General features: G+C 46.7%; 1 protein-coding gene across 2 annotated transcripts in view; it reads right to left on the bottom strand.

The window, feature by feature from the left end:
* Positions 1-7,216: 7,216 nt before the first annotated feature.
* Positions 7,217-23,413, bottom strand: part of ARHGEF39 (Rho guanine nucleotide exchange factor 39) — a 94,514-nt gene continuing 78,317 nt past the window's right edge. For both annotated transcript variants that reach the window (XM_054031898.1, XM_054031896.1), the window contains 4 exons: positions 11,591-11,820; positions 8,750-8,838; positions 8,390-8,506; positions 7,217-7,719 (listed from right to left, as the gene is read on the bottom strand). In XM_054031898.1, coding sequence (XP_053887873.1) covers positions 8,398-8,506; positions 8,750-8,838; positions 11,591-11,820 — 428 coding nt within the window. In that variant the 3' untranslated portion in view covers positions 7,217-7,719; positions 8,390-8,397. The remainder of the gene's footprint in view (positions 7,720-8,389; positions 8,507-8,749; positions 8,839-11,590; positions 11,821-23,413) is intronic.

Genomic DNA, 23,413 nt, shown 5'->3' with positions numbered 1-23,413 from the left:
TGAGGGACATTCCAACACCTGAACCATTCTTTTTAGGTGAGAAATCTGAGGAACTGTCCCAGATTGAGGTGTCAGTAGAGGTGGTTTTGGAACAAATTGATACATTTAACAGTAAGATGTCACCAGGACCAGATGGAGTTCACCCAAGAGTTCTGAAGGAACTCAAATATGAAATTGCAAAACTAAAAATTGAGGTATGTAACTTATCATTTAAATCCATTTCTGTACCAGATGACTCTAGGTGGATGGCTCAATGAACATAAGAAAGGCCGTACCGGGTCAGACCAAAGGTCCATCTAGCCCAGTATCCTGTCTACCGACAGTGGCTAATGCCAGGTGCCCCAGAGGGAGTGAACCTAACAGTCAATAATCAAGTGATCTCTCTCCTGCCATCCATCTCCACCCTCTGACAGACAGAGGCTAGGGACACCATTCCTTACCCGTCCTAGCTAATAGCCATTAATGGACTTAACCACCATGAATTTATCCAGTTCTCTTTTAAACTCTGTTATAGTCCTAGCCTTCACAACCTCAGGTAAGGAGTTCCACAAGTTGACTGTGTGCTGCGTGAAAAAGAACTTCCTTTTATTTGTTTTAAACCTGCTGCCTATTAATTTCATTTGATGACCCCTAGTTCTTGTATTATGGAAATAAGTAAATAACTTTTCCTTATCCACTTTCTCCACATCACTCATGATTTTATATACCTGTTTTGTTCATTCTCTTTGAAGCATCTGGTATTGGCCACTTTGGAAGACAGGATATTGGGCTAGATGGACCATTGGTCTGACCCAGTATGGCTGTTACGTTGCAATTTGTTGTTGGGTGCTGTGTGGATTCCCCCCCGCCCCCCCAGTTCTCTGATGCATGTTTCTGTTCCCTGCTGTGACTGCTCAGTGCTCATTTCTGTAGTCTTTTAGGCAGCTGTGTAACAGGTGATTAGCTTTTCATACACAGTGTATTCTTACACTTCGTTGGGAATTGCAGTACCCAGTATGCAGCCTCTTAGTTCTGTAAACTCCTGTGATCTTTTTAGTCTGTTACCCTTTAGGCTAGTTTCAGTTTTAGAAAGTTTGAGTACAAACCTAAGTGTTAAATAAATTTGTGTTTGCATTCATGTTCCAAACAAAAAGTCTAGAAAAGTGCACTTTGAGCACACTGATTGCTTAGAGCAGTGATACTCAGATCTTGGTGGTTCAGAAGCCAAATTAACAATCAACATTACCGAAAAGAGCCACAGTAGTGTGCATTCATCATTTCATTTACTATAGTACTATTCATATTTAAACAGTATGACAGGAAATATTTAGTGATTATTATTCTCACAGCAAATAAGTTGTTTAACTTAGTGCAAGTTGATAACTTAATTGGTTGATAACATAGTAAAAGCATTCTGATTTATTAATCATAGGATTAGAAGGCACCGCAAGGGTTATTTGGTCTGCTGAGATGCAGGATTTGTTGTATCTAAACCAGGGGTCGGCAACCTTTCAGAAGTGGTGTGCCGAGTCTTCATTTATTCACTCTAATTTAAAGGTTTCGCATGCCAGTAATACATTAACGTTTTTAGAAGGTCTGCTTCCTTAAGTCTATAATATATAACTAAACTATTGTTGTATGTAAAGTAAATAAGGTTTTTAAAATGTTCAAGAAGCTTCATTTAAAATTAAATTAAAATACAGAGCCCCCCGGACCGGTGGCCAGGACCCAGGCAGTGTGAGTGCCACATGCATGACATAGGTTGCCTACCCCTGGTCTAAACCATCCAAGACAAATGGCTATCCACCCTCCTTTTGAAAACCTCCAGTGAAGAAGCTTCCACAAGCTCCCAAGGCAGTTTATTCAATTGTCCTACTGTTAGGAAGTTTTTACAGTAACTCCTCGCTTAACATTGTAGTTATGTTCCTGAAAAATGCTACTTTAAGTGAAACTATATTAAGCGAATCCAATTTCCCCATAAGAATTAATGTAAAGGGGGGGTGGGGGTTAGGTTCCAGGGACATTTTTTTTGCCAGACAAAAGACTGTGCATACACACACGTCGTATAAGTTTTAAACAAACAATTTAATACTGTACACAGCAATGATGATTGTGAAGCTTGGCTGAGATGGTGGAGTCAGAGATAAGGCACAGGAGTGGGGGAGGGGGATGATACTCTGACATTAGCCCCCCCCCCCCCCCTTCCACCCAGCACAGCAAGCAGGAGGCTCCCAGGAGCAGCTCCAAGGCAAAGGGCAGGAGCAGCACACAGCAGTGGCGGGAGGGACAGCAATTGATAGCCCGCTGGGCAGCTGCCACTCGGGAGCAGGGAGCTGCCAGTCCATCCTGGTTCCAAGCCCCCACCAGCAAGCTCCAATGGGCTGCTTTCTGCAAGCAATGGACAAAGCAGATGGCTGCCAAACAATGTTATAAGGGAGCATTGCGCAATTTTAAATGAGCATGTTCTCTAATTGATCAGCAACATAACAATTAAACGTTAACTGGGATGACTTTAAGTGAGGAGTTACTGTACTGAGATTTAATCTAAATTTGCTATCCTGTAGTCTGAACCCATTGCCTCTTGTCCTGCCCTCTGTGGCAAGAGAACAACTTTTCTCCATCTTTTTTTATGGCAGCTTTTCAAGTATTTGAAGACCGCTATCATATTCCCCCTTAATCTCCTCCTTTTCCAAACTAAACATACCCAGTTCCTTCACTTTTGCTCATATTGTTTCCATCCCATCCCTTTGATCATCTTCATGACTCGCCTCTGGATCCTTTCCAGTTTCTTTACATCTTTTCTATACATTGTTGACCAAAATTGGACATGGTACTCCAGCCTAACAACTGCCGAATAGAGCAGTACTATCACCTCTCATGAATGTCATGTTATGCCTCTATTAATGCAACCTAAAATTGCATTTGCTTTTTTTGCAACAGCATTGCATTGGTGACTCGTGGAGGTTGTGATCCACCACAACTCCCAAATCTTTCCCAGCAGTGCTGCTAGCAAACAAGTTATCTCCATTCTGTATTTATGCATTTGATTTTTCTTCCCTTAGTGTAGCACCTTACATTTATCTTTGTTGAATTTCATTTTGTCGTCTATAGCTCACTTCTCCAATTTATCAAGATCCCTCTGAATTTTAGCTCTATCTTCCAAAGTGTTAGCTCCCCCCCGCCAGCTTTGTGGTATCTGCAGATTTGATCAGTATGCTCTCTATTACTACATCCAAGTAATTAACAGAGATGTTAAACACTGGACCCAGAACAGACCCCTGTGGAACTCCACTTGGGACCTCCTTCCAATCTGACACCATTCCATTAATAGTGACTCTTTAAGAATAATAAACTAACAACTTTAATATCCCATGTGCTGCAAAGAGCTGCTGGAGACATATTAAAGAGCCACTTGCAGCTCATGAGCCTCAGTCTGAGGATCACTGGTTTACAGGAATAGATCAGTTGGTAGGTATCTAGGATAGCCACAGCCTTACTAATAGCAGATGTGGGAGCAGCCTCCATGAACCCTACAGTGACTGTTAATTGAAGTTAACATGAAACGGACCTAACTAGTGCCTTCAGAACTACCAAAAGTGTTATTTACTCCTCATAACACTAGAACTAAGGGTCACCAAATGCAATTAATAGGCAGCAGGTTTAAAACAAACAAAAGGAAGTATTTCGTCACACAATGCACAGTCAACTTATGGAACTCTTTGCCAGAGGATGTTGTGAAGGCCAATACTATAAAGGGTTCAAAAAAGAACTAGATAAGTTCATGGAGCATAGGTCCAACAATGGCTATTAGCCAGGAAGGGCAGGGATGCAAAACCATGCTCTGAAGTGTCCCTAACCTCCTTTTGCCAGAATCTGGAAATGGGCGACGGGATGGATCACTTGATGATTACCTGTTCTGTTCATTCTCTCTGAAGCACCTGGCATTGGCAATGGGGGCTAGATAGACCATTTGTCTGACCCATTATGGCCATTCTTATATTCTTAATAGACTGTATGATCATCCCTGGCCACTTGGATAACTCTTGCCTTCTTCCTTATTAATCATAAGTGTTCCTTTCCTAGATAAATCTAGTGAAGAGGCAACATTCTATAACCTAATTCTGACTTTGACTGTAAACAGATGAGTTTTTTTAAATGTACAGTTTTTGCTAATGAAGCATTTCTTCCAGCAGCACACGTGCTGTTATTTATGTTGTATATTTATGCTGATCTAAGGCTACAGTTTAAAAATGAGTTCTGGGCAAGGACACACTCTCTTTACTGAATACTGCACCATCAAGTCCATTTCTCACTGGTGCCTGTAGATGCTACTGCAGTACAAATCACATGCACTAACCTAATAAAGAGAACTTGACATGCTGGTGTATGAAGTGGGGGGCGGAATTTAAGCATTTGTCTACATGGAAAATGCTAGTGCTTGTTCAACATAAGGGTGACTATAAAACTGTCCTTGTGGCTACAGTGCTGTGCTTGTTTTTAACTTAGTGACACAAACACTTTAATAGAATCATAGAATATCAGGGTTGGAAGGGACCTCAGGAGGTCATCTAGTCCAACCCCCTGCTCAAAGCAGGACCAATCCCCAACTAAATCATCCCAGCCAGGGCTTTGTCAAGCCTGACCTTAAAAACCTCTAAGGAAGGAGATTCCACCGCTTCACCACCCTCCTAGTGAAAAAGTTTTTCCTAATATCCAACCTAAACCTCCCCCACTGCCTCCATGAACCCTTTCACAAGAACTGTGACGGAGCAGGGAGCAGGGCAGATTTGACCTGGGAATGTTGATGTGACGGAGCAGGGAGCAGGGCAGATTTGACCTGGGAATGTTGCAGGGGGATTGCAGTGAGGAGGGGGGACTTCCCTTGAAGGAAGCTACCTGAGCTGTAACCTGAGCCAGGAACGGGGGTGGGGAGAATTAACACCTTCTGCCCGGGAGACTGAACAAAGGAGAGGAGCAGTGGGAGGAGTTGGGAGTTTAGTTTCGGTTTGGGCTGGGTGGTGCAACGCAGGGAACCCCAAGCTGGGGTCTAAGCTCCCTGAACCTCCCAGAGGGACCTAATTGAGGGGGTCTGGTCGTACCTACACGCTCTGCTTGAGACTGTGTTCCTGTCCTTAAATAAACCTTCTGCTTTACTGGCTGGTTGAGAGTCGCAGTGAATCTCGGGAAGAGGGGTGCATGGCCCTAACTCCCCCACACTCCGCAACAAGAACCTTCTGAGATTTAGATTAAATCTCAGGAAGATTTTCAAAAGGAGGTTGGAGAGCCATCTGTCTTGGATGGCTTAGACACAACAAATCCTACATCTTGGCAGGGGTTAGACTAGATGACCATTGTGGTCCCTTCTAACCCATCCTTATCACTAAGGTCACACTTTGAGAGAACAGCAACTATTAGACAAGCCAAGATGCTGCTATTACAGAACATGGGAATTGACAGATCAGTTCAGACTTCTGGTCCACCTGAATTACTACCAAATGCTTCAGAAAAAGGAGTTGGCTGAAGTAGTGAACTATGACATAACTTTTGTATAAGGGAAGTATCCTTAACCCATGTCTGAGATTAGCTAGTGATCTGAATGCTAATGTAACTGACTGTTCTTTTTATTCTTCTAAGTATACATTTTCCTTTTAAATTCCAATTAAGCTCTTGGCTACTATGGTAGTGAGTTTGAAAGGTTATGCATGCATTCTGTAAGAACATAAGAGTGGCCATACTGGGTCAGACCAAAGGCCCATCTAGGCCTAGTATCTTGTCTTCCAACAGTGGCCAATGCCAGGTGGCCCAGAGGGAATGACCAGTACAGGTAATCATCCCATGAGCCATCCAATCGCCCATTCCCAGCTTCTGGCAAAGAGAGGCTAGGGACACCATCCCTGCCCATCCTGGCTAATAGCCATTGACAGACCTATCCTCCATGAACTTATCTGGTTCTTTTTTTAACCCTGTTACATTCTTGGCCTTCACAACATCCTCTGGCAAAGAGTTCCACAAGTTGACTGTGCGTTGTGATGAAATACTTCCTTTTGTTTGTTTTAAACCTGCTGCCTCTGTTCCCCTTAAGTCTTGGTGAGAGGGCCAAAAGCTCCGTTACCATTGTAAATAGACTACAGTAACTCCTCGCTTAACGTTGTAGTTATGTTTCTGAAAAATGCGACTTTAAGCTAAACGGTGTTAAGTGAACCAATTTCCCCATAAGAATTAATGTAAATAGAGGGGGTTAGGTTTCAGGGAATTTTTTTTCCCCAGACAAAAGACTACATAAAAAAAATATAGACAGTATAACAATTTAATACTGTACACAGCAATGATGATTGTGAAGCTTGATTGAGGTGGTGGAGTTAGAGGGTGGAAGAGGGTGGGATATTTCCCAGGGAATGCCTTACTGCTAAATGATGAATTTAGCAGTACTCGGCTGAGCCCTCAGGGTTAACACGTCGTTAATGTAGCCTCACACTCTACAAGGCAGAATGGAGGGAGGGGAGACAGCATGACAGAGAGAGACATGCATTGCCCCTTTAAGTATGCTGACACCACTCTAAGTACATTGCCTTTTTAAGTAGATCAGCAAGTTGAGACAGCTGCTGTTGCCAGCAAGCTCCCTCAGTCCTGAGCCCTGTTGTGTCCCCCCCCCCACCACCTCTGTGGAGAGGAACACCCTGACATTAGTACTTCTCTTCCCCCTCACACAGCAAGCAGGAGGCTCCTGGGAGCAGCTCCAAGGCAGAGGGCAAGAGCAGCACAGGGCAGTGAGGGGAGGGAGGGACAGCTGAACTGCCCAGCAATTGATAGGCGGCTGCCTCACAGGGAACTTAGGGGAGCTGCCTCTCCATGCTGGTTCTAAGCCCCCACCAGCTGGCTCCAATGGGCTGCTCTTTCTGCAAGCAGTGGACAAAGCAGGTGGCTGCCAAACAACGCTATAAGGGAGCACTGCACAACTTTAAATGAGCATGTTCTCTAATTGATCAGCAACGAAACAACGTTAATCAGGATGACGTTAAGTGAGGATTATTGTATTTCACAGGGACTGTGGTGGGAACTAGAAATAAAAGGTCACTGAGTGCACAGCTGGTGGAGCTTGTGTAGTTTCTGCAGGGAAGAAGACGGGGGTAGAGTGGGCCTGTTACAGTCTTATACTGCCCAGTATATTCCTTTCAGGGAATAATGTCAGTTTATTATTTTAAATAGTTATCCAAGCATTTCAACAAACCACAGTGGATTAGATAAAACAATAAAACAAGTTTATTAACTACAAAGATGGATTTTAAGTGAGTTTGAGTAATGAGCCATAAAAATCAGAAATGGTTACAAGAAAAATAAAATAATCACTGGTGCCTAACAATAGTTTATATTCAAAACAAAGATTTCTCACCACATGCTTTCAGCAGTCTTGCTGACCAAACTCTACATAAGGACCCTTTTCCCCAGAGTCCAACGGCTGCTTCCTTTGTTTTGTGAGATGCAGAAAATGTGATGGGAAGGGAGAGAGAGTCTTCTGCCTCCTTTGGGAGCATTTCCAGCTGGGAGCAAGGTGACAGGCCATTTGTGTGGAAGGAACTGCATGCTATTTTTTTTGCTAAGATACAAATTTTTGCCCGTCCCCTTTCCTGCCAAAGAATGACCATTTAGCAGGTAATGTCCATCAGCCTTGTTTACACCTGGCTGAGGTATCAGCTTGCCCTTTGTCTCTGACGAACTGCTTTGGCCACTCCCCAAACTTATCTGGAAAATATACTTTTATAGTCACAATCTCAGCTTATGCTTGTAACGTCACATATAATGCTGCTACGTGCATTTTGCCATGATACTACTGATAATCAAATTACAAGTTTTTAAATGATATCTTAAAAGGCATACTTGTACAAACATTATTACAGTAGTATGTAGGGTGTGAACACAAGGGTATCATCTGTCACATAGGTCCACTCTTTGTGTATCCCCACAATACACACACCTAAGTTCCCTCTAAGCTGCATGACTGCGCAGCAGAGGCGCCCTGCCGGAGCCACCACAGCTGGGGAGAGGCACCTCTCCCCAGCCCCGAGCTGCTGTGCTGAGAGAGGGCTGGGGGGAGTCCTCTCTCCCTGCTGCAGTCCCAGGGCAGCGTACACCCCAAACCCCCCCACCCCAGAGCCCGCAACCCCAGCCGGAGCCCGCACCCCAACTCTCTGTCCCAGCCCTGAGCCCCATCCCGCACCCCAAACCCCTCATCCCTGCCCACACTCCAGAGCCCTCACCCACCCACACTCTAACCCTCTTCCCCAGCCCTGAGCCCCATTCCACACTCCAAACCCCTCAGCCCCACCCCTGCCACACATCATCTCCATTTTGGTGCACTTAAAATTAATTCCGTACATGGACGTAAAAAATTAAAGGGAACATTGACACACACCTTTGCTCTCAAAAATCATGGCACATTTCCTGGACTGTGTGGGCATCTCTTAAGCTGACAGGTTGTTCTGTCAGGTATTCCTTCTGGTGTACAAAGGTGGGCCTGGCTTTCAGCTGCCTAGGGAAAAGAACAAACGAGGAAAAACCCACTCTAACGTTTTGTTCACCCACACCATGAGATTATTCCTTCTAAGGCTTGCCTTCGGCGTCAAAGCCTGGTACTATGGCCACTCATCTTGTGGATACGCTTCCAGAAGCCCACATGATCACTTTGGTGCACTGTCCCACCTCCTACACCACAAGTACACATTAAGAGAAAAAAATGTCACCTATTGAACAACAGAAAGCAGAGACCACCTACCTGATAGCAGTTGTCAGATTCAGATACCAGTTGTTAATATCCTCCTGGTTGCTCGACATCAGCAGCAGTGTCTTGTGGGGAAAGGAGAGCTGAAAGAAGAGAACATAAGAATAGCTACACTTGGTCAGACCAATGATCCCTCTAGCCTAGTATGTCTTCCAGCAGCAGCCAGGGCCAGATGTTTCAGAGGGAAGGAACAGAACAGAATAACGTTTCCTTTGCCCCAGACAGCAGACCTGCCACAGAAACAACCAGCACCTCATTCCATCCTACACATTTCTGTAATCTTCCTTTTGCAATAGAAAAGCAACAGGGCTGTCCAGCTCCAGGCTACATTGGCACAGAAACAGACCTGCCCTTCTCTGTTCCGTTCCAGCCAGGGCCGGCTCCAGGCACCAGCTTAACAAGCAGGTGCTTGGGGCAGCCAAGGGAGAGGGGCGGCACCTGCGGCAATTCGGGGGTGGCAGGTCCATCACTCCCTCTAGGAGCGAAGGACCTGCCGCTGAACTGCCGCTGCCGATCGCTTTTTTCTTTTTCCCCTCCCCAATTGCCGCCGGCGATCGCGGCTTTTTTTTTTTTGCGTTTGGGGCGGCAGAAATGCTGGAGCCGGCCCTGGTTCCAGCTGCAGATCTCAAAATACTTCACACAATTAAATATTCCTCCCAGCACCCTATGGAGGTAGTAAGTCAATGCCACCCTTGATACTCTCTCTGTTCATACTCCAATATCTGTCCCTTAGTCCACGCTGCCCCACTGAATAGAACATCCTTGTTACCCAATCTATCACCTGCCCCAAGTTCAAGTTGCAGTCAGACTCTACTGGCCCCATACAGCTCGTAAGGAGTGATCCAAAAGAAACCCTCTCTAAAGGTAGTCCCTCTTCTGGCCTTCCCACCATGTCCCATCTTGCCTGCCTTTGCCACAGAGCTCTCCATAGAGCAGGGATTTTCACAATGGTGTCTTATACACAGAGTGCAGTCACTGCTTAAATATAATCCCTTGTAATGGGGCTGGCTGCATGCCATGTGCCCTGTCATGGCCTTGGGGCTACACTACGGGCAGCCTCTCTCAGATTCCCCCTCAAATGGTTTCTTGAACTCCACATAGGCTTTTCTTGTCCATTCACCACCGCTTCTGGGACATGTGTCTACTATGCGAACAAACTTGAAGTTCAAAAAAGCCCCTGCAAGTTCCAAAACAGTCCATTGGTTTTACCTTCTTGTTGGGTCCCCAGGCTTTTCCTGGCTATAGTCTCAGCAGGGAAACCCCACATCCCAGATCTTTTGGCTAGAGCCTACTCACTCTCAGCAGTCTCCAATTTACCGTGCCCAGGCCTGCATGCCTGGGGCCTTTCCTACATTGGCAGGCCACATGCAGGCCCTATGTGGCTGGAGCATCAGGTTTCTAGCTTTGGCTTCCAAAGCCCCTGGTGTCAAGGTCTTCTCTGTAGGAGCCTCTTTCTTCTTTCAGTTTATTGAGCTTCACCCTTCACTGCAGCCACTTGTACTTTATATAAGGGATTACCTGATCTAATCCAGGTGTGCTGCTGTACTAATAAGGGCTGGCTAGCCCCAGGCCCTCCAGCTCTTACGGAGCAATCCCTGCTGTTACAGCGCTATGTCAACAGGAGAGCTTCTCTGGCTGACATAATTCACCTCCTCAAGAAGCGCTAGCTAACTGTTGTGGAAGCAGAGAAAGAACTGACAGGAAGGAGACGCTGACAGGAAAAGCTCTCCTCTCGGCATAGGGGCATCTTCATTTACAGATTTACTTTATACGTTGAGAAACTAGCCCAGAAAGGAAGCCTCTTGCTCAATGTCACAGAGCAAGTCTGTGGTGAATCCAGTAGAGCCCAGAAGACCTCACTCCCTGTACTTCATTTTAATAGCAACAGAGGGTCCTAGACTAGTCTTAAAGGTGCCACAGGACCCTCTGTTGCTTTTTACAGATTCAGACTAACACGGCTACCCCTCTGATACTTGACACCATGCATTTTAATGTGGCTCTCTTCTCAGAGGTAACTATAAATGGCAGCATAGGTTCTTAGTTTAAATGTAAATAGAGCAATTTGCTTTAGCATTATTGGGACAAGTCAGGAGATGTTTTTCTAACTGTAGGCACTTCAAATGACCTCTGGGATGCTTCTACCCAAGGCATTATAACCCCTAACAGGAGAAGCCCTTGCAGCCAAAAGGCAGATCCTTCACTGAAAAGACATGGGGGAAGAAATAAAAGCAGCCAGGAGGAGGAGCTCCACCCTTGGCAACAGTTCCAAAGAATCTCTCCACATGTTATCTGGCAGAATTTCAGATGAGCCAAAGCCCTAGTGACCATTCTGTTGCCTTTTACTTACCATGCTGCCTTGGGGCCAGTTTGGAAGTAGCCTCTTTGTGGATGCCCTGGGGACAGCACAATGAGCAGAGCCCAGGCACTGCTTCCTCTGTGCACTCCTAAGGGGGCAAGGGGCCATGCCCCTACCCTGAGCAAACCAAGTAAAGCAGTGGGAGCAGGCTCCACACCAGGGAGGTCAGAGAGGAACTGTGCCTCCCACAGAGGTGATGTGGGCTCTTCACTCCCTCACTCTTCCATCTGCAGTGAAGCCTACCTAGCACAATCTAGCTCTTTATATTTATCATTGCCACTATTTTACCTTCTCTAGTCTGTTGCTCCTGCAGCAATTAAGAGACTCACCTTGGCTCTCCCAATCACTGCCTCAGCCACAGGGGTCAGTTACACCCACTATCCTCTCTCACATTAATTCTATTTTAGATCAGGATGTGTTTGTGGGCGGGGGCAGAAATGAGGGCTGTAGAAGCTGCAGCCAGAAACTGAGAAACTTACACTGAGCAGCCCTCCTTGGCTCTGGGTATGGCCAAACACTTTATCCACTGTGCACTGGCTAAGTGGATAGACTGCCTGGCAAGAAAACTTGTCCGAGTTCAGGGGATGCAGTGGGTGGCAGGGCTTCGTCGCAACCAAGATATCAGAGAAGAGGAAGAACATCTTACGCTTCGCTTCTTCACCCTTTGTGGGCACCACCATGAGCCAGCCTTCTTGGATATACCAGCGCCCTGGTTGTGTGGGGGGAAAAGCACAACTGTGAGATGGGACTCAATCGTGACACAGGCAATATCAATTGAAGGAATAAAGTAAACTATTCATACAGATGACTGGGTTTTAAAGGTTTCAGAGTAACAGCCGTGTTAGTCTGTATCCGCAAAAAGAAGAACAGGAGTACTTGTGGCACCTTAGAGACTAACAAATTTATTAGAGCATAAGCTTTCGTGGACTACAGCCCACTTCTTCGGATGCAGACTCTGTCCTCAGACCCTACGCTACCAGCACTCCCAGCTATCTTCGAGATACCACTGACTTCCTGAGGAAACTACAATCCATCGGTGATCTTCCAGAAAACACCATCCTGGCCACTATGGACGTAGAAGCCCTCTACACCAATATTCCACACAAAGACGGACTACAAGCTATCAGGAACAGTATCCCTGATAATGCCACAGCTAACCTGGTGGCTGAACTTTGTGATTTTGTCCTCACCCACAACTATTTCACATTTGGGGACAATATATACCTTCAAGTCAGCGGCACTGCTATGGGTACCCGCATGGCCCCACAATATGCCAACATTTTTATGGCTGACTTAGAACAACGCTTCCTTAGCTCTCGTCCCCTAACGCCCCTACTCTACTTGCGCTACATTGATGACATCTTCATCATCTGGACCCATGGAAAAGAAGCCCTTGAGGAATTTCACCATGATTTCAATAATTTCCATCCCACCATCAACCTCAGCCTAGATCAATCCACACAAGCGGTCCATTTCCTGGACACTACTGTGCTAATAAGCGATGGTCACATCAATACCACCCTATACCGGAAACCTACTGACCGTTACACTTACCTACATGCCTCCAGCTTCCATCCAGGACACACCACACGATCCATTGTCTACAGCCAAGCTCTAAGATATAACCGCATTTGCTCCAATCCCTCGGATAGAGACAAGCACCTACAAGATCTCTATCAAGCATTCTTAAAACTACAATACCCACCTGCTGAAGTGAAAAAACAGATTGACAGAGCCAGACGAGTACCCAGAAGTCACCTCCTACAAGACAGGCCCAACAAAGAAAATAACAGAACACCACTAGCTGTCACCTTCAGCCCCCAACTAAAACCTCTCCAGCGCATCATCAGAGATCTACAACCTATCCTGAAAGATGATCCTTTACTCTCACAGATCTTGGGAGACAGACCTGTCCTCGCTTACAGACAACCCCCCAACCTAAAGCAAATACTCACCAGCAACCACACATCACTGAACAAAACCACTAACCCAGGAACCTATCCTTGTAACAAACCCCGATGCCAACTCTGTCCACATATCTATTCAAGGGACATCATCATAGGACCTAATCACATCAGCCATACCATCAGGGGCTCGTTCACCTGCACATCTACCAATGTGATATATGCCATCATGTGCCAGCAATGCCCCTCTGCCATGTACATTGGCCAAACCGGACAGTCTCTACGCAAAAGAATTAATGGACACAAATCTGACATCAGGAATCAAAATACTCAAAAACCAGTGGGAGAACACTTTAACCTGTCTGGTCATTCAGTGACAGACCTGCGGGTAGCTATATTACAACAGAAAAACTTCAAAAACAGATTCCAACGAGAGACTGCTAAGCTAGAATTGATATGCAAACTAGACACAATCAACTCCGGTTTGAATAAGGACTGGGAATGGCTGAGCCATTACAAACATTGACTCTATCTCCCCTTGTAAGTACTCTCACACCTATTATCAAACTGTCTGTACTGGGCTAGCTTGATTATCACTTCAAAAGTTTTTTTTCTCTTAATTAATTGGCCTCTCAGAGTTGGTAAGACAACTCCCACCTGTTTATGCTCTCTGTATGTGTGTATATATATCTCCTCAATATATGTTCCATTCTATATGCATCCGAAGAAGTGGGCTGTAGTCCACGAAAGCTTATGCTCTAATAAATTTGTTAGTCTCTAAGGTGCCACAAGTACTCCTGTTCTTCTTTCTGGGTTTTAAATAAACTATTAATCACTCAGGAAATAGCCCTCAATGTGACTTAGGGCAGTGTGATGAAACCTCTGCTCAACGTGCAGAAAGTGCTCAGAAAAAGCATGCAGGCATGAATAAAAAATGTTCTATGCATGTGGAATGATATTGAATTATAATGTCATTATAAAAGTAATGGGACACCCCACCTGGCGTATTGTGTTCAGATCTGCTCACCCTACTTCAAAATGAATGTAACAGAAATAGAAGGGTTGAGAGATTGACTGTTTACCTTAAAGAAAAGAGGACTAAGGGGTTCTTCTTCAAGTGCTAGTTCATGTCGATTCCAATCAGGTGTGTGCGCGCGCACATGCACGTTGGCTGGAAGATTTTTCCCTTAGCAGCATCCATCGGGTCGGCCTGGGCGCCCTCTGGAGTCGCGCCCTCATGGCGCTTAATATATAACCCTGCTGACCCGCCACCCCTTCAGTTCCTTCTTACCGCCAGTGACGGTGGCTGGAACTTCCCTTGGCTCTTGCTCAGCATGTTCTCTTCGTTATTCTGTGTGTATAGTTAGTTAGATAGGTAATACCAGTTAAAAGTTTAGTATAGTGTAGTAGTTGAGGAGTTCCTCCCCCACCCTGGCCCCAGCGCCTTGGCATGCCGCGGTCCCTGGGATTTAAGAACTGTGTGGCTTGTGCCAAGCGCATGCCTAAGAGTGATCCACACTCATCGTGTCTTAGGTGCCTGGGGGAGACCCATCAGAAAGATTGTTGCAAGATCTGCCGCGAGTTCCGCCCGAGAATACTTAAAAGAATGGGAACAGCGGCTGAAGGTGATCCTCATGGAGGCAGCTTTGTGCCCCCACTCCGACCTGGGCTCGAGAGACCCGACCCTGACAACGTTGTCCTTGACATGGAGTGCCCCCGGCACCGTTGGCAACTTCGGTGCCGAGGAAGGACTCCTCCAGGGACGTTCGGCACCGCCACTGCTCCTCACAGGGCCTATCTGATAGTAGACACCACTCCCATTCGCCAGTGCTGCAAAAAAAGAAAAAGCCGGACGACCATTCTCCCCCGGCTAAGCCTCGAGAAGTGCGACCCCAGGCGGGCCACTCCTCAGCGTCTCCTTCCGGGGCCGTGTCGACTCCTGCCCAAGTGAGGCAGTCGACTCCGGCCCCACCTCGATCTCCGGCGCCTACGCAGTAGCTTCAGCTCCCTCCATGCCGGAAGCATACCAGGCCACCAGAGATCTCCTCCACCTGACGGCACCGTTCTCACCTGCCAGGGAGGAACCCTCAGCGCCGATGGAGCCCCATCCTCCGGTGCATTCCAAGGGAAAGCCAGCTATGATGTCGAGGCACTCTGTCTGTCGGCACCTACATGCTCCGACAGAAAGCCTTCCTGCTCCCCGAGCTCTCGACTTTCGAGGCACCAAGGATCAGCTCCTCCGTGGTCTTCAGTGTCTAAGACCTTGGAGTTGGAGCCCGACTCCTACCACTCAAGTACGAGCAGAAGCCGTAGAGCGAGGTCAGGCAGAGACGGAAGGGAGCAGCAGGAGCGGCCTCCGCAGTGGCAGAATCCGCCTCAGTGGCCCTTCTGGATTCCCTGGGCTTATCACCAGGGTCAGGGAGGAACCCAGGGCCCATACTCAGCAACGTCTTCAGTCGCCTCTACTACTGTCGTGCCGCCTTCTCCTGCGCATCCACACCCGGCGCCTACGGTCCTGACGCCTTTCCCTCTGACGCCATCGTTGACTCCGGCACCGTGCTCAGCTCCAACTTCGGCACCAGCCTTTACGACGTCGACACACCCGTCTCCCGCGCCTGCACCCTTGTCGACATTGACCTCAATGCAGGCACCTCCGGCCCTGGCACTGATGTCGGCACCGGGCCCCCCGACCCCGGCGGCTCCTGTGAGCGTACCGATGCAGATCCCTCCTGTGAGGCTGATGCCGACACTGTCTATGATGCCTTCAGCCCCATCACTGTCATTGGCACCACCTCCTCCAACAGTGCCCTGGGAGTCACATGACCCATCCGGGGCAGGGAGCTTCCACCACCGGCACACGCTTCCTCCTCCTCGTCGCTGGACGAGGCTCTCGCTGGGTCATCCATAGCTCCTGCGTTAGATGGCAACAGAGTTCTACAGCAGTTGCTCTGCAGGGCTGCCCAAGGCTTGGGCATCAAGGCTAAGGAGGTGGTTGAGGATACATATCCCATGGTGGACATCCTAGCATCCTTGGGGCCCTCACGGATAGCGTTACCCCTCATAAAGATGGTGGTGGACACCACCAAAACTCTATGGCAGACACCAGCATCTCTGCTACCCACTGCCAAACGCAATGAGCGCCGCTATTTCGTCCCTTCCAGAGGCTTTGAGCATCTCTACTCCCATCCGCCTCTGGACTCATTGGTCGTTGACGCGGCTAACCAGCGGGAGAGACAAGGTTTCCAAGGTTCTTCCCCAAAGAACAGGGACAATAAACGCTTGGACCTCGTGGGTAGGAAAATGTACTCCAGCGATGGTTTACAACTCTGTATTGCTAACCCGCAAGCCATTGTGAGTAGGTACTGTTATAACACCTGTGCTTCCATGGCTTTCATGGAGCTCGTCCCTTCGGACTCTCAGTCTGAGTTCACCACCTTGGTGAAAGAAGGGAAATTAGTCTCCCACGCTTCACTGCTGGCAGCCTTAGACACTGCCACAAGAGCCTTAGACACTGCCACTGCTATGTGACGGGGGGCCTGGTTGCAAGGCTCAGGGCTACCCTACGAAGTCCAAACAAACGATTCAGGACCTCCCGTTTGAGGGCGACACTTTTTTCCCTGTTTTCAGAGGAGATTGACAAACGGCTCCACAGCCAAAAGATTCCCGAGCCTCCCTCAGCTCCTTGGGCTTGCATACCCTCGCCACTCAGCGGAGACACTTCTGTCCAAAACCTCCTCAAAGGTTCCAGCAGCAGAACCGCCAGGACAACTCTAGGAGGAGGGACTGGAGCGGTAGGAGAAGACAACATCCCTCCGCTAATCAGGGTCAGCCCAACCCGCCCTCTGGCCCTAAACCGGCATTTTGAAGATGCGGTCAAGGACGGTGCACCAGTCCAGAGACTGAATTCACCCCGCCTTACCTTTTCCTCCTATCCCCTTTCTACCGTGTATGGTCCCGTATAATTTCGGACCGCTGGGTGCTTCGCACGGTAGAGGAGATACTCCATCCAATTCTGTGCCCTCCTGCCCTTCCACCCCCCTTCCCCGTCCCTCTTCAGGGACCCTTCTCATGAGCAACTTCTCATTCAGGAGGTGCAGTCGCTTCTAGCACTAGGGGCGGTGGAGGAGGTTCCACTGGAGCACAGGGACGAAGGTTTCTATTCTCGCTATTTCCTAATACCGAAGGCCAAAGGCGGCCTAAGGCCTATCCTGGACCTCCGCTACCTCAACAAGTTTGTGAGGAAACTCAGATTCCGCATGGTCTCCTTGACCTCCATTATCCCTTCACTCCCAGCAGACTAGTATGCCACCCTCGACTTGAAGGACGCGTATTTTCACATACCAATAGCGCAAAACAACAGAAAGTACTTCAGGTTTGTGATCAACGGTTCCCATTACCAATTTGCTGTCCTCCCTTTCGGCCTGTCAGCAGCACCTCAAGTCTTCGCCAAGTGCATGGCAGTCGTCGCCGCCTTTCTGCGGCAACATCAGGTACAGGTGTTCCCAAACCTCGACGACTGGCTGATCAAAGGCCAATCCAGGGCTCAGGTGGAATTCATCAGAGCCACCTTCGAGAATCTGGGCCTCCAGCTGAACGAGGTGAAATCGACTCTGTCCCCGGTCCAGAGCATAGAGTTCATGGGGCGGTTCTAGACTCAACCAAGCCAGAGTATTCCTCCCACAGGCGAGATTCCAGGCTCTCGACGCCATGATCCAGGGACTCAGGCAGTTCCCCATCACCACCACTGCGAGAAATTGTCTCAAACTGCTCGGCCATATGGCGGCCTATAGGTACGTGGTTCGGAACGCCAGACTCAGGCTTCGGCCGCTTCAGTCATGGCTTGCGTCAGTGTACAGACCTGCCAGGGACAGCTTGGACAGGATTGTGACCCTGCCTCACCCCATCCTCGACTGACTCCTGTGGTGGACGGATGCTCACCAGGTGTGCTCGGGAGTCCCCTTCACTGCCCCACAGCCATCCCTGACGCTAGTGACAGACGTGTCGGATTTGGGGTGGGGAGCTCATCTGGGGGACCACAGGACTCAGGGCCTCTGGTCACAGACAGATCTCGGTCTTCATATCAATGTCAGGAAGCTCAGGGCGGTACGCCTAGCATGTCAGTCATTCCGCCCATATCTAGCAGGTCGATGTCTATCGGTCATGATGGACAGTACGACCGCAATGTTCTATATCAACAAACGGGGGTGCACGCTCCTCTTCTCTGTGCCAGGAAGCCTTCAGGTTATGGGACTTTTGTATAGAGCACTCAGTCAACAGGCGTCGTACCTTCCAGGGATCCAAAATGAGCTGGCAGACAGCCTAAGCAAGTCTTTTCACAGCCACAAGTGGTCCCTTCACCCGGACGTTGCATCTTCGCTCTTCCAGATGTGGGGCTGTCCCCTGATCAACCTCTTCGCCACACGACACAACAGGAAGCGTCAGCAGTTCTGCTCCTTCCAGAATTACAGTCCGGGCTCCACAGCGGACGCGTTTCTCCTCCATTGGGGGCGGTGGGGGGAACGCTTCTATACGCCTTCCCACCCATACCGCTCGTCCACAAGGTCCTGCTCAAGATTCGCAGAGACTGGGCTCAGCTAATTCTCATAGCACCAGCTTGGCCCCACCAGCATTGGTACACGTCTCTCCTAGACTTGTCAGTGGGAGCCCCGATTACCCTGCCACTTTTCCCGGACCTTCTCACACAAGATCACGGGCGGCTCCAGCACCCGAACCTGCAGTCACTGCACCTCACAGCCTGGAAGCTCCATGGCTGAATACATTTGAGCTCTCCTGTTCAGAACAAGTCAGACACCTGATTGGAATGGACATGAACAACACATCTCGAAGAACAACAGTTACGAGAAGGTGAGTAACCATTTTAAAATTAGAGGGATACAAAACAATAAAGGGGATAGAAAAAGTAAATCAATCAAGTACTTCTATTCATCCTCTCTCATATAATACAAGGGAAAAGGCAGCAAATTAACATCTATTTCATGTACTGCATCATTAGCCTGGCACTCACTGCCACAAGGCGAAGAGTTTACCAGGGTATTTAAAAAAAAGATTGGGTCTCTGTAAGTACAGTGAGAACATGCACAGCTTTCTTATATTTAACATAAGATAAAAAGGGACATGTTTCCTCCTGGTTCAGGACAAACTAACCTTAAATTGATGGGAATTAGGAAGAAACTTGCCCATGGGTAGGTTGTTCATAGATTTTTAAGGCCAAAAGGTCCACTGTGATTACACTGGTCTACAATTTTTGAGAAGTCGTCTGCTTCAGAGATAAAATGTGCTATTTATTATGTGTTTTGATGTGCTGAATTCAAATATGACAATTAAAACAACTGATTGGCTACTGTTTCTAAGATATTTAAGTTTTTACATTTTATGTCTATGTATATTGTGTAGATAGTAGAGTTTTAATCATAAATTGTAAACCTAGGTCTTTTCATGTGTTTATGGTTGCTTTACATGATAATATGTCACCTGTCCTGTTTATGTAACACTTTAAAAATCAGCAAAAGGGTTATATAAATAAAATGTATTATGAAACAAAAGGCAAAAAACTATTATGTACATAGTTTAGTCCTATTCAGTGTCTACTCGGCGCTTCTTGGCTTGTCTCTTGTATTCATTAAATGGAGCATCTCTTGTCACTGTCCAGCAATAGTCTGCAAGCATTGATGGGCTCCATTTGCCCGGATAGCGTTTCTCCATTGTTGCAATGTCCTGGTGAAATCACTCGCCGTGCTCGTCGCTCACTGCTCCGCAGTTCGGTGGAAAAAAATCTAGATGACAGGGCAAAAAATGTGTCTTTAGTTACATGTTGCAACCAAGGCTTTTGTATGCCTTGAGGAGGTTTTCCACCAACAACCTGTAGTTGTCTGCTTTGTTGTTTCCGAGAAAATTTATTGCCACTAACTGGAAGGCTTTCCATGCCGTCTTTTCCTTGCCACACAGTGCATGGTCAAATGCATCATCTCGAAGAAGTTCACGAATCTGAGGACCAACAAAGACACCTTCCTTTATCTTAGCTTCACTTAACCGTGGAAAATTTCCACGGAGGTACTTGAAAGCTGCTTGTGTTTTGTCAATGGCCTTGACAAAGTTCTTCATCAGACCCAGCTTGATGTGTAAGGGTGGTAACAAAATCTTCCTTGATTCAACAAGTGGTGGATGCTGAACACTTTTCCTCCCAGGCTCCTGGGGAGTGACTGTCGGAGTGGCCAATCTTTCTTGATGTAGTGGGAATCTCTTGCACGACTATCCCATTCGCAGAGAAAACAGCAGTACTTTGTGTATCCAGTCGGCAGACCAAGCAAGATAGCAACAACCTTCAAATCGCCACAAAGCTGTCACTGATGTTGGTCATAGTTTATGCACCTCAAAAGTTGTTTCGCGTTGTCATAGGTTTCCTTCATATGGACTGCATGACCAACTGGAATTGATGGCAAAACATTGCCATTATGCAGTAAAACAGCTTTAAGACTCTTCTTCGATGAATCAATGAACAGTCTCCACTCATCTGGATCGTGAACGATGTTGAGGACTGCCATCACACCATCGATGTTGTTGCAGGCTACAAGATCACCTTCCATGAAGAAGAATGGGACAAGATCCTTTTGACGGTCACGGAACATGGAAACCTTAACATCACTTGCCAGGAGATTCCACTGCTGTAGTCTGGAGCCCAACAGCTGTGCCTTACTCTTGGGTAGTTCCAAATCCCTGACAAGGTCATTCAGTTCACCTTGTGTTATGAGGTGTGGTTCAGAGGAGGAGGATGGGAGAAAATGTGGGTCCTGTGACATTGATGGTTCAGGACCAGAAGTTTCATCCTCTTCCTCATCTGACTCAAGTGAGAATGATTCTGGTGCATCAGGAACCGGCAGTCCTTCTCCATGGGGTACTGGACATATAGCTGATGGAATGTTTGGATAATGCACAGTCCACTTTTTCTTCTTTGACACACCTTTCCCAACTGGAGGCACGATGCAGAAGTAACAATTGCTGGTATGATCTGTTGGCTCTCTCCAAATCATTGGCACTGCAAAAGGCATAGATTTCCTTTTCCTGTTCAACCACTGGCGAAGATTTGTTGCACAAGTGTTGCAGCATATGTGTGGGGCCCACCTCTTGTCCTGATCTCCAATTTTGCAGCCAAAAAAGGTGATAGGCTTTCTTAACCATAGTGGTTATACTGTATTTTTGTGATGCAAAAGTCACTTCACCACAAACATAGCAGAAGTTATCTGCACTGTTCACACAAGTACGAGGCATCTCTGCTCACTTTGGCTAAACAGAAATGTGTCCCTTTGCAAAATCAAACACTGACAAATAAGAGAGCACGACACTGTATGATTTCTAGAGCTGATATAGGGCAATTTGTTCAGCAGAGTGATGTAAGCTTCGTTATGATTTCATCATCCAAGACTTCTAGGAATAACATGATGCAATTCATATAATGTATGACGCAATACCAGCTTCAGATTGCATCATTCCTTGTTTTGCCTAAAAAGCAAGTACTGTCCAAACCCAGTCACAGATTTATTCATAGATCCAGTCAAAGATGTATTTTAGTCATTTCTGGTTTAAATTGAGATCCCTTCACTTTATAACTCACTTATCCTCCGCCATTCCCAAGTCAAGGGTCGTATATACTGACCCAATAGCATATGTTGAAAACTAGAGCCAATCAACAATTTTAAGCATCATTTTTGTTCTCAGTGACCCAGAATTAGTAAAGTTTGACTACATTTATTTCAGAAGCATTTTGGCTGTAGAGCAGTGTTATCTAGTCTGACCTGCATAACACAGGCCAGAGAATTTCAGCAGCATTTTGTACATCAAGCCTGTAACTTCTGGGTTGAACTAGAACATATATCCTTTAGAAAAAGGCATCCAGTCTTGATGTAAAAACTTCAAATTATGAAGAATCCACCAATGTCCCTTGGCATAGTGTTTTAATTGCTAATTACCCTCACTTAAAAGTTTTCCTTATTTCCACTTGGAATTCGTTTTGTTTCACATTCCAGCCATCAGATCTCACTGTGCCTCTGTTTGCTAGATTCAAGACCTCCCTGTGACAAAGTGGGAATTTTCTATATTTTTATATTAAAAAACAAAAAAACAACAACAACAACGAGTACTTGTGGCACCTTAGAGACTAACAAATTTATTTGCGTATAAGCTTTCGTGGGCTAGAACACACGTCATCAGATGCATGTAGTGGAAAATACAGTAGGAAGATAGATAGATAGATACACACACATAGTACATGAAAAGATGGGAGTTGCCTTACCAATTCTAACGAGACAATTCAATTAAAGTGGGCTATTCTCAACAGGAGGAAGAATCACTTTTGTAGTGGTAATCAGGGTGGCCCATTTCAAACAATTGACAAGAAGGTGTGAGTAACAGTAGGGGAAAATTAGCATGGGGAAGTTAGTTTTTAGTTCTTGTAATGACCCATCCACTCCCAGTCTTCATTCAGGCCTAATTTGATGGTGTCCAGTTTGCAAATTAATTCTAGTTCTGCAGTTTCTCATTGGAGTCTGTTTTTGAAGTTTTTTTGATATATGTGATATATGCCATCATGTGCCAGCGATTGCCCCTCTGCCATGTACATTGGCCAAACCGGACAGTCTCTACGCAAAAGAATAAATGGACACAAATCAGACGTCAAGAATTATAACATTCAAACCCCAGTCGGAGAACACTTCAACCTCCCTGGACACTCAATAACAGACCTAAAAGTGGCAATTCTTCAACAAAAAAACCCCTACTGTTACTCACACCTTCTTGTAACTGTTTGAAATGGGCCACCCTGATTACCACTACAAAAGTGATTCTTCCTCCTGTTGATAATAGCCCACTTTAATTGAATTGTCTCGTTAGGATTGGTAAGGCAATCCCCATCTTTTCATGTACTAACTATATAGATATCTATCTTCCTACTATATTTTCCACTCCATGCATCTGATGAAGTGGGTTCTAGTCCACGAAAGCTTATGCCCAAATAAATTTGTTAGTCGCTAAGGTGCCACAAGGACTCCTCGTTGTTTTTGCTGACACAGACTAACACGGCTACCACTCTGAAACCTATATTTTTATGAATCCCATGTGTACCTTAGTTTCTCCTATATAGTACATTGTTACCCAGGGGGCAGAAAAGGACTGTTTGCTCTCAGGGCAGGCTAGGAGACATGGGTATGGATGTTGCCTATGAATGGAGCATCTGAAAAGACAATGGCAAATCCAAATCACTAGCATATTGACACCTAGCAACCAAATGACCCAGCAGGAGATGCATTTCCTTGCCTCTTTGCGGGGAAGCTGCAGTTCAAGAACAAAGGTGTGAAGTGGGGAGATTGGTTGGCTGCTGGAAAGAGT

The sequence above is a fragment of the Malaclemys terrapin genome, chromosome 6 (assembly GCF_027887155.1).
Source record: "Malaclemys terrapin pileata isolate rMalTer1 chromosome 6, rMalTer1.hap1, whole genome shotgun sequence".
Classification (NCBI taxonomy): domain Eukaryota; kingdom Metazoa; phylum Chordata; order Testudines; family Emydidae; genus Malaclemys; species Malaclemys terrapin.
Note: the sequence above shows the minus strand (reverse complement) of the source record. Positions and strands in the feature narration are given on the sequence as shown.